Below are 11,978 nucleotides of genomic sequence, written 5' to 3' on the forward strand. Positions count from 1 at the left end.
CTCCTCATCCAGATCATTGATAAAGACATTAAACTGAGCTGGCCCCAGTTCTGAGCCCTGTAGATGTAACTCCATTCCCCTTGCTCTCTGGGCTGAGCCATCCAGCCTGTTCTTACCCCATGTATGGTGCACCTGTCCAAGCCATGGCAGCCAGCTTCCAAGAGAGTGCTGTGGGACACAGTGTCAAACTCTACCAAACTGCAGGTAGACACATCCACAGCCTTTCCTTCATCCACTGAGTGGGTCACTTTGTCACAGAAGACAGGCTGGTCAAGAGGACCTGTTTTTCCTAAACCCACACTGGCTGAATGTGACCCCCCGCTTGTCCTGGATGTGCCATGTGATGGCACTAAAATGATCTGTTCCATGGCCTTCCCTGGCACCAAGGTCAGGCTGACAGGCCTGTGGTTGCCCAGACCCCCCTTCCAGCTCCTCTTGTAGCTGGGTGTCACATCTGCTGACCTCCAGTCAACTGGGACTTCCCCAGGGAGCTGGGACTGCTGGTAAATCATGGGAAATGGCTTTGTGAGCACCACAGGGCTACCCCAAGGAGCCTCCTCCCTTGCATGTCCCTTCTGAAGAGTTTTTAGCCATCTGTTGCAGCACTCCAGTTGTGCCACCCATCCCACCATGTCTTTCAGGGTCTTCTGAGGAAGCACATCCTTGCTTTACAAGGCTGTAAATCAACAGCCAGCACCAAGTGCAAAAATCTGGCCTCCCCCAGCCTTGCTCAGACTTGACCTCATTTATCTGAAAGGGCCATTTGAGTGTGACTGTTCATGCACATGGAAAACAGTGCTTTAAAGTCTTCCTGCGAAGCTGGCTTTGAGGAAAGGGCACTTTATGAAATAGTTCCATTCTGTTCCTTAACTGAGAGGGTGTCTAAAACAGAGTAAGGCAGGGAGTGCTCTGATCAGATTTCCACAGTAAGGAGTCTTTGCTGGAGATCTGTAGAAGGGACTGCAGCTTGTGGCAGAAGATGGCCCTGATTAATGACTAAGGGCATTAAGATACTTTCAGATGGAAAAGGAACACCAGGTGATGCTTAATCCTGGTGCACCTGCAGTGCTGTGCCTCTCTGAGTTTTTGGCCTTGGTCTTGTCCTCACTTTGGTGGCATTCTATGGTAGATATAAATATCAATTCCAGGGTAGTATGTTTACTTTCACACTCAATGCAAGTTATCTGAAAAGTTCTTTTAAAGCATTTAATGAAGAATAGTGGCAGAGAGCACTGAAGGATTCATCTTCATGTATTAAAACTGCATGCAGCTTTCCCATTTGTTTTCTGTACCTAAGGGATAAATCTTGATCTTTCTTGGTAAGTGCAAAAGAGGAAGAACAGATTCATAAACTGAATTTGGAACTGCGGATGTTTTTACTTGTCCTTAAAATACATTTATTCAGTAAATTTATCAGTTGGACCAATGCCACATTTTTAAACAAACAGTAGCAATTTTCTGCATTAAGAGGAGCATGGCTGGGTCACTGTGCCCTGCTGCTCCAGCCATAAGCTGTGGGCAATGCTCCTGACCTGGTTAATGGAGCACCTGAAGATTGAGTGGTGGAAAACACTGAGCAGCAGCTGGAGTCTCAGCTCTGGGCTGGCTGCACTGGATGGGAGAGGAGACAATTAGGAAAAGAATGAACGATGTGTCTCAGAAATGGTATGGAAGCCAAGAGATGTCTATCTGTCTATGGAAACATGCAGCCTTCCTGGAAGTGGGTGGTTAAAATTTCCTTTGCCAAGAAGGACAAAAATGTCACAGTAAAGAATTTTAGAGGTGTTTGACATACACTGTCTATTTCCAGATTTATATTAAATACTTGTTGTCAGATGACCTGCTCTGCCTGTTGATTAAATCTCTCCCTCCAACCTGCTAGAGTGGAAGTCTGGGTGCACACAGAGGAAATGACAGCCTGGGCTGTCTGCTTCCTAATCCCATATTAGATTTCTGTGTAATAAAAACAAAAGCAGCACCAAGCTTTTAGAATCCCTTTGCTTTATTTGAGCATTGGTTGTGTGTAACATTGCAGCAGGTGGAGGAAGGGGGGATGAAATATCCAATATTCACAGCTTATTTCAACTGCAAAATGAGACTCACTCATCAAAAAGTAAATGATCCTGACCCATAACACAATCTTGAAGCCAGTTTTTTCTGGTATTATTTCATTGCAGGTTCAGGGTTTGGGGGTTTTTTGCTGGGATCATAGAATCCTTAAGCTTGGAAAGGATCTCTAAGGTCATCAAATCCAGCTTTTGGAGACAGACCATGATAATCTGGAATTCACAGTTCCAGCTTTATGTTTCCTTAAACACTCAACCTTTATTTATTTGTTTGTTTATTTATTTATTTATTGGCTTTTATTTTAAACATTGCCCAGTTTTAGAAACCTGTAAATTTGGGGGACAGTTCAGATCCAGATTTATCATTCCCCACCAATTGCTTCTGGAAAAATATTCCAAGACATCCCACTTGTTCCAAGTACCTGAATACAAGTTCCTGGCAGAGTCAACAATCCACTGCAGTGTAACCACTAATTTCACTCTTGTTTTGGTTAACTACAAGATCAAAAATTAATTTGCTTATGACAACTTCCCATTCTCATTGTAAATGGTGGAATGAGTGTGTGCACTGACTTTTGCTTGTGAAAGAGGAGCAGATCCATTGCCCAACTCCATTTTCCTGCTGGGCCCTTGTTAGCAAAGGGCACACAAAGTCTATCTTTTGAATGAGTGGGAAAAGAAAAAAGGAATTTTGGACAGTAGCAGCTGAATTCTTATTTCGTTATGTCTTCTTTAAGGTCTTTATTTCAGAATGGGATAGGCTGGGCTCAAAATTTGGCAAAGGAAGGGGGATTTAAGCCGCTAAAATCTGCCAGGGCTAAAACTACAATTCCCTAAGCATTTTACTTCACTGATGCCTGAAACTGGAGGCACCTTAGTTTCTTGAATGCCTTTTTGATGTACTTGGAAGCTTTTCAGTTGCCTCCAGTTTGGCTCATGTAGCTGTTGTAATCTAAGCAGCCTTGCTCCCAGCTAATCCCCCCTGGGATCGAGAGACCAGGTAATGAAGTGTTTTGGCCAAGGGCCTGATCTGATGATAGATGCTTTCAGAGAGAATCATTTGTACAGCAGGAGGGCTGGGCTCCTTGCAAAAACACATCTGTGGATTCAGAGATCCACAGGAATGCCAGGCCACCAAGGAAAAAAAACAGACTTCCATTCCCCAGTTTATCAACAGCCACGTGGTGCTTGTCTCGGTTATTGCCAGTGAAAAGAGGGTTGGGTCTCCTTGGTTATGTGTAAGGAAATCCATAGGTGGCTGTTTCTAGAAGGTGACTCTTGTGCATGGAGTTTGCTGAGCTCTGGAGGAGGTCAGGCTTCCAACAGCATTGGTGGAATGATCCCTGGGGGATCCCTCATTCTGCCTGATCCTTCCTTTTGACCCCGAGCTGAAGCACTTTGTGCTGGTGCAGGGCACAGCGCTTTGATGCTGACCACAGATTTCAGGGTCTTCTGAGGAAGCACATCCCTGCTTTACAAGGCTGCAAATCAACAGCCAGCACCAAGTGCAAAACTCTGGCCTGCCCCAGCCTTGCTCAGACTTGACCTCTTATCTGAAAGAGCCATTTGAGGTGTGACTGTTCATGCATATGGAAAGCAGTTGCTTTAAATTGGCTGGGGAGCAGAGGAATGGAGGTGAAATGTTTCATATGTTTGTAACTGCTTTGTGTTGAAGGGTGGCTGTCTTTTCCATGTGTACTGTGTTTGTATCCATCACACAGGTATGAGGATGCTTCACTCAGTTCTTCCATTGTTCATGTGTGTTGCTAACGTGGTTTTGTTCTACCTCTTGCAGGCAGTCACTTCTTCCATCGTAACTCTCTGTCCCCTCGAAGCCTGGTCTACGAGAGCGAGTTCTCAACCATCGAGCCTGCCTTGGACATGTACGACGAGAACAAAACCTGAAAGGAATCCATGCTCCTTCCTGGCCCTTTTTCCGTTTTTTTCATTTCTCATTCCTATTGTTGTGTACTCTTTCCATGGATCTCCTTTGTCTGAAGAAGAGCTGCTTTTTCCAGAACACGAACCCGCCTTCTCGTTTGCACAGACGAAGACCAGCTGTGGTGGATTCTGAGGGTGGCATCTTTGAGGTGACAAAGAGCTGTGACAAGCAAGGTTGTCTGATGGAAATTGCTGAGTAACAGCATGGGGAGCTGTGTTGGCCCAGCCGCGGCGATGCAGGAGAGGTTTTACGGTGGCCCTAAGAGTTTGTGCTGAACTGCAAATGCGTCTCTTACACAGGCATCTGCTGTTTCCGATTTTTTAGTTGTCCGGATGGTTGGGCAATGTCAGAAAAGGAACTGGTTGTAGAGGAGATGGCCAGTGACTGGTAAAAGCACTCGTATATCTCGGTCAATCCATAACCTTACTGTGAAATAACCCCTTCTGGGAGGGACCTTTATAAGTGCATTGAGTTTCCTACAACCCACTTAACCCCGGACAGTGGCAAGCCAGTCTGATGTTCAAGCTGCAGAGAGGACCTGCATTTGCAGAAAGATTTCAAGGAACTTGATGCTTGGATTTTTTTTCTCCAATTTGATTGAAGCAGGAGAAAAATGGTATACACAGAATATACTTTTGGTCCTTCTGTGTGCTGAAGTCAAGTGAGTCTTTTTCTGTAGAGAGGACATTCACAGAACCAGCACTTGATCTACCTAAAAACCATTAGACTTTTTGAAATATGCAGGAATCAAATTAGCTTTCTTTCTCACATAACTTTTTTTTGGGAGGGTGGGGGGGTAAAGATCCACCAAATTTTTCACTGAGATTTTTTAAAAGCCAGCATGTTGGCATTACACAGAGAAGAAAAGAGGTAAGCTTCTTATCCCACTCTCCTGTTGAGATCTGCAACAGTTATTTAACAAATACGTTCTCTGAGCTGTGCCCTTTCCCACTGACATCATTAACGGGAATGCAGAAAGCAGGAGAAGAAAGGAAAGCAGCTACTGCTTTGACACGCTGCAGGAAAAATCAATTTTTACCAGCATGTGACAAAAGCGGTGGGGAAATGGATATTGTTTGCAAGCTTCTGAGAGAACAATGCAGAAATGGAGAGCGAGAGAGGAGCCTCTGGAGCTAAGTCATCCACAGCGTTCCTCAAATGAGCCGACATGGAGGAGCGAGCGCTTCTGCTCCACTGTTTCCTACCAGACAATGCATAGCTGTTAATGAATGTTTGGATTTTTCTCCATTGCAGTCTAAGTTACTGTAGGTGTAGAAACTCATTTGTGTCCTTGTAATGTGAAACACGGTTTCACCCTCTGTATAGGAATCTTGAGAAATCAGTTAAGCCAAAAAGAAAGGTAAGACTTATCCTGCCATGCTTTAATTTCACCTGCTTTTGCAAGCAGGAGAATTTCCCCTCCTTTATAATGTTTTTAATTGTATAGCAATCTGCTTAACATATATCCTTTTCTGAAGTGTGATTCAACTGTGTATTTAACATGGATGTTCAAGAGAAAAAGAAAAACCCAGCTCTGTAAAATGAGGAAATGAGCCTCTTTGCCAAGCATGCTTTGACTTTTGTTGCTGTGCGTCAGCTTTATTTAATCTGATAATTCAAGAGTGGGTGGCGTGAAGTGTAGGGAGGTTTTTCTCATAATACCCACATTGATATTTACCAAATGCACTTTTATTGCCATTCAGCTCGCTCTGGAAATGCGCTGAAGCCCCAAACTTTTGTAAGAGCACAATTTTGACACCCACTTTCTCCTCCAAAGCAGAAGTGAAGGTCACAGGAAGTGCCACAGGGGCTGGGGCAGCAGCTGGTCATGGTCAGCATCCCTCCTCTGGTGCAGGGCAGGCAGCGATAGCTCCGGGCACCGCCAGCGAGCCCGGGCACAGCTCCCCATCCCAGCCCTGAGCTGCACCCAGGCCCAGGCACAGCTCCCCTGGCTGAGCTGAGCCTGGACAGGGCTCGGGGGGCAGCACAAGGGCTGGTTGAGCAGCCCCTGTGTTTGTGATTACATCTGTGAGAGCAGCAGGGACACGTGGGAGCGGCACCTTGGGAACGCAAACGCCCGACAGAAAAATCACCGTCTCTCAAGGATGTTATGGGGCTTGTTTTTATCCATGAGGGCAGTCAGGTTATGATAATCCCAGATACCTGGGTTACCTGGTTAAATGCCAACATGTCTTAGTGTCTTCCAGCCAGCACAGATCTGCTCCAGTGGGGTTTTGGGTAGGACAGGCTGTTGTAGCAATACGTGGGCTGCTGATGGCCCAAGCAAATCCTTCTAACAGGGGCTGCCCCATCCCAGCACAGGGATTTCCCCTGAGGCCACTGGGAGTGTCACTGGGGCACAGTTTCAGCACAAAACCAAACCTCATGATTTCTCAGCTCCAACTGAGCCAATTTGCACGAGCTGTGTGCCAAAATATGCAGAAAAGCTAGAAGAGGCATGGAAATTAAAAATTAGAAAGCACAAATCCCCTAAAGACAAAATAATAACTAATGTAATTTGTATTTTGCTAAATCTTATTTCTAACTGAATATCTTGGCTTTAAGCAGGGGGAGGACAGGTTTGCCTCAGTGGAGATCAGGGTCTGGCACAGCAATGTAAAAATGGATTTGTGCTGTAGCATCTTGGATAGGGGAGCTGGTATTTGTAATTGACATCCTGGAGTTGGGACATCTTGCAACACTGGAAAAATTAAAAGCTTGTTCAAGCAATCAGTCCCTACGTGCATGCCAGGACGTGCTGGAGCAGGCCTTCCCCAGTTAGTCATATTTAAGATGGGGAAGAGGCACCACAGCAACATGGGTGATTTTTTTCTGGGCTGTGCTGGTAAGTTTGAGGTTTTCCTTTTAATATTAATCAGTATATAAAAAAAGCTTGATGAGCATTGTTGTTCTTGTTCTGCTGCAGTGGTGCTGTGTGTGGTTGAGTCATTTCACAGAAGTAAAATATACAGCAACCTACCAAGCACTGTAAGTGCCAGTAACTTGGAAAATCATTTTCAAGGTTAAAAAAAATGCTTCTTTTAACAGGAAAACATTCAGTTTATGACTTCTACATATAAAAAAAGCTTTTATTCCCAAGTGTTTTCCTAAAGTATTTAAACTCCAACACTTTGCCTTCTTTCTCAGCTTCCTCTTCTATGAAAGTTTTGCATGTTCCCATAAGACATTTGTAAAATCAAGGTTTGCTTGTGTTCTTAGAGGATAATTGTCAGTAAGAAACCAGACTGTAAGTGTGCTTTTTACCTATAATACACAACATTAATTATTAAATTTGAAGCATGTTAAAGTTTATCTAATGACCCTCACAGTTGCTCTCTCCAGTGAGCTCATGTGTTGGAATCTGCATTGTCCCTTTGCTCTAGGATGCTTGCCCTGGCACCTGAGGATGCTATAGGAATAGCCAGGTATCCTGCATTAGCCAAAGAAAAACCAAAACCAGTTTAATAAACATGTCTAGGACTATGTTATGAGATTTTCACACATCTGTTTTCTTTAAACATATTCATGTAAAATACTGCAAAGGCTTGGGAGAGCCAAGAGCTTTTCACCAGCTCCTGGAAAGCAGAGGGAATTCTGCAGGAAACATGGGTCACGCTGAGGCTCCAGGACTTGTTCAGTCCAATTTAGGTTTGAGGTAGTGCCACAGTCAGTTCATGAGCAGAAGGATGAAGGCACCAGGGTTGAGCTGAAGTTCAGGCAGCTCTGCAGCCTGATTACTGGCAAGTGAGTTGACTTAATTATTAAAAATATTTGTTATTTTGCCTAGCTAATAGTAATTTGTTTTTTACAGCACAGGAAATAGCAGAGCAGCTCAGAAGCCAAGGCACAGTGGGGCAAAGGCAAGAGCCACAGGGCTGCTGCCAGCCCTGCAGGGTGGGGAGAGAAGGACAGGAGAGCTCAGGAAACACCTTCAAATTCCCAAGTAAAGCTTTTGCTCCTTTTTCACCCTGTGTTACCCAGACATACTTGACCTAATTTTCCAGCCTGAGCGGTGCAGAAGGGTGTGTGATGTGCCATGACAGCTTGCATATGTGTTGTTATATTTAAAGATATCTTCACTTTTTCCTTTCCCTGCTAGACTCGCTGCACCGCAGGGCAGCCTCAGCTCTGGCACACTCGGTGGAAACTGGTGAGCAGGGAAGGGAGTGAGAGAGGGAAAGATGTTCCAGCTAAAGACTGAGGGGAAATCAGGAGAGAGGTAGACAGCACTTCAGTATGCTGGTGCTCATACCTGCTTTTTTCCCTTGTCTTTGAAATAATTAAAAGAAAAAGCTGTGCTCCCTACCCTTTCCTTGTGGGATGCAGTGACAAGAGCAGGACTCCAGGTGGGATTTTGCTCCTGATGCAGAGCCATGATGCTCTGTAACCCCCAGCTAGTGAGGTCCTGAATTGTTGGCCAAAAACCCTAAATTCACAAGGGTTTTACCTGGTGCTTGCAAAGTGCTTTTTTGGGAAATGAAATCTGGTCACAGAGCCTTTGCAAAGCGCCACTAATTGACACCTTGTTATCTGTCTTTCATTAACCTAGTCTTTTTTAAAAACCTGCAACACTCCCAGACACTCTTATTTCTAATCTCACCCTTTCCACTCCATCAGTTACTATTGGCTTCCTCCTCCTCTGGAGAGCTGGGTGAAGGTCCCTCTTGTGCAGGCACTGCTGTCCACTTGTTCTCCAGCATCTTCTTCATCACTGTGCCATAGCCTCACTGTGCCATCACCATGCCAGCCAGCCCCTCCAAGGGGATGCATCACTCCAAACCAGTCACAGTCTGGGGGAGCCCAGAGGTTCCTGGTGGGCTGTGCTCAGCCAAAGCAGGGTGTGTGGGATCTGGGCTGTTGTTGTGGGATGCTCATTCTCTGGATCACTGAATGGAGCATCCTTTTGCTCTTCTGCCCATTAGCCTCATGAAGATGCTCAGAAATGGATGTGTAGGTTATGCAATAACATCTGAATATTTTTTCTATTTTACTGCAATAATGTCCAGGGTCTCTGGGCTTTGGGGCCCTGTGGTAAAAATTGTTGCCCAAAAATAGTCCTTTTCCTAAGGAGTTAATAATTAAGTATTCATATTCCTACGAATAAGAACTACATGTACCTACATGTACATAAGAACACTACAGTGTTTTATTGAAAGTTGAAGCTGCTTAGAGTGATTTCAATGCCAGGCTGAGGTGTAATATTAGCTGGTGTCATACAGCTGGGACTGGGGGTTTGCAGCCCAGAAATCAGATGGACATGTAAGTGGAGGCTCCCTCTCTCCTGCTGGGCTATTCCTTTCTCCACTTGTATCCAGAAGCCCCTCAGGAGCCAGGAGCTTTTATTCTTTTCCCTGAGCTCAGATGTGTGCATTTATGTGCCATTTGCCCTTTTTTTGTTGTTGTTGTTTGCTGCTTCTCACATACTTCAGGGCTCGCCTTTGCTTGGCTCTGACTTGATCTTCAGCTGCCCAAACCCCTTGGGGGGACAAGAGCCATTAATTCCCAGCAGAGCAGCTCTGCAGGGCTATGTTAAGGCATAGATCATCAGATTTGCTGTGGATCCCCTGTGCATGTGTCTGTAACACCCTTACACTGTCTCGGACAGTAAGAGCTGTAGCTGCCTGCTCCTTACTGGGCTGGTAACCCAGACTGGGTTGCACTGGGAGGGAGGATCATACAGAAAACAGCTCAGCAACCCTCCCATGCTCCAGCACAGGAAAGTCTGGGCGTGAAAGTAAACTTGTTCTTTGCTGCTATTAAGCCAGGCATGTTTAACAGAGTGTTTGGGGCTGTTAAAGCAAAGCTCCTGGTGCAGGTTCATGAGGTCCCAGCACGGCAGCGCCCCAGCCTGTTGCTTTCTGCTTGTGCTGCAAGGCGCTACATGAACAAGAGACTTTCCCTGTGCCACCATATCAGCAGGCAGACTTTCCCCACCCTGTATGTCTAGGCTTAGCTCCCAGCACTGGTAAGGTCTGTTGCACTGCTCCTGTAAAGGGGAATAACCTTTTGGAGCAAAAGGAGTGGTAGCATTGCTCTTCTGCTTGTCCCATCGGCCCTGCTGCAGTTTGCAAGTAGATGTTAAATCCTAAAAGCTTCTCTGGATGACCCGTGCCTGTCCAGGATCACCTGCTTGAGGCCATGGCTAACTATGCACTGACTCCACCAAAACAGGATCATTTTATCTCAGCAGAGAGGGGACCCCTGGGCCTTTGGGCACAGGAGACTGCAGCGAACAACAACAAAAAACCCCAATTTGCGTGCGTGTAAAATAAAGAGTCTGTTTGAACTGGCTTGCTGCCAGGTGGGTCACACCGGTGTGACCAGGTAACCTGAACATGCCAGCAGTGCCAGGGGTCTGGGGACACTGTGGGGACACAGGGACACACAGTGCCCTCCCGGCAGCCAGAGCTCCCCAGCCCCTGTGGTGGTGTAGCTCGGCAGCAGCAGAACTTGTTGACATGTTTTGATGTAAGTATAACACTGTATTGTAGTTACGTGGTATATGCCAGTATGTTCATAGTGTATACCGACTAGTTAGGGTTTGCTAATGTACTACATTTCAATAAAAAGCAGTTTAAAAATACGGAGTTTGTGAGTTTGGTGTCTGAAAATATGGGAGAATTAAAGCACCACTCAGTGACTCCAGTCCCTCCAGCATTTCTTATAAATCTGTCTTAGAGGGTAGTGTGGAATAACATTGTCAATAGATCCATTTTCAGAGAGGATTTTTCCCACTCTGGTGTAAATTTCGGTTTTTGTTTTGCTGTACTACTTCCTAGAAATCCAAGGCCATTGAGGGCCACATGGTTCAAAGTGGCTTATGAATCTGCTGGAGACACAAATCCATCTTCTCACAGTTTTTGTGACCTTTAAGATGGGACAGAGTGAGCAACAACAGCAATAGTTAAATAGGGAAGGATCTTTTCAGCATCTTCTCCCAGTGCTCAAACCCTTCCCACAGGACACCCAGCCTTCAGAAACCTCCCTGCTGCTCCCCAGAAATAGCCATGCCATTGAGGTGAAGGCACAGCCCTGCAGGCTGAGCCAGCCAATAAATATTTATATTAGAGTAGTGTACAAGGGCTCCAGCTGGGATTAGGGCACTGCACTAACGAAGATAGATCATCCAGGGTTAAAGGATTTAAAGCCTAAAAGAACCATGGCATTCCTGCCTTCCTGGGAGCTGGGCAATAAGCACAGAGATGGCAGATGTCAGTGTTTTCTGCTGTGGTAACACTCTCAGAGTTTGCCTGGAGGCTCTCTAATGGTTATTGAAACAAGAATAGTGGTTCACTAAATTACTGGGAAGCTGCTCCGGAGCCAAGGGATGAGAGGGAGCTGCATCTCCCCCTGTCCTGTGTGCTGTGAAGATAATCCCTGGGCTGTGCCACAAGCTTTGAGTGGGCTCCAGAGCTGCAAAGTGAGGACTGAAATGAACCAGCTGCCAGGAGGGGGATGCCAGGACCCCACACTGAATTCACGAGGCTGGGATGCTGGAAGGGCATGTTCTTTACAGCAAAAAGGGCAAATTAATGCCCATCTTAATGTGGGAGATGGAAGCATCGCCAGACTGGGCAGGAGTGCTGGACGGTCTCTGCTGTTCCAGTGCCCCACCATCCCCTGGTGTGGATATTTTTCCAATATCTAACCTAAATACCTCCCTCCCCGTTTGCGACACAACTTCAGGCCGTTCAGTTCAGGTCTCTTCAATGCCACAATGTGCCACCGGAGGCAGAGGAGCTATGCAGGGTGCGGCGGCGACCCTCGGCTGGCACCACGGACCGTCCCGGGAGGCGGCTCTGGGCGCCGTCCGGACTCGGGGCTCGAACCCGCGGCCTCGGCGCTGCGGAGGCAGTGAGGGGGCCGGGCCGCCAGAGGGCGCGGTGGCGGCGGGCGCGGCGTGGGCCCCGTGACCCGGCCCGGCCGCTCCCCCCGCGCCGCTCCCGCCCCGGCCGGGCCGGCCCAGCCCC

General features: G+C 46.6%; 1 protein-coding gene across 2 annotated transcripts in view; it reads left to right on the forward strand.

Annotated features, from left to right (window-relative positions):
• RNF130 (ring finger protein 130) overlaps positions 1-6,414 on the forward strand; it is a 51,641-nt gene extending 45,227 nt beyond the window's left edge. For both annotated transcript variants that reach the window (XM_054287934.1, XM_054287938.1), the window contains one exon: positions 3,862-6,414. In XM_054287934.1, coding sequence (XP_054143909.1) covers positions 3,862-3,971 — 110 coding nt within the window. In that variant the 3' untranslated portion in view covers positions 3,972-6,414. The remainder of the gene's footprint in view (positions 1-3,861) is intronic.
• The last annotated feature ends 5,564 nt before the right edge of the window (positions 6,415-11,978 follow it).

This window comes from Melozone crissalis, unplaced genomic scaffold (assembly GCF_028551555.1).
Source record: "Melozone crissalis strain CALT ecotype California unplaced genomic scaffold, PUWL_Pcris_2 ptg000061l_1, whole genome shotgun sequence".
Taxonomy (NCBI): Eukaryota; Metazoa; Chordata; class Aves; order Passeriformes; family Passerellidae; genus Melozone; species Melozone crissalis.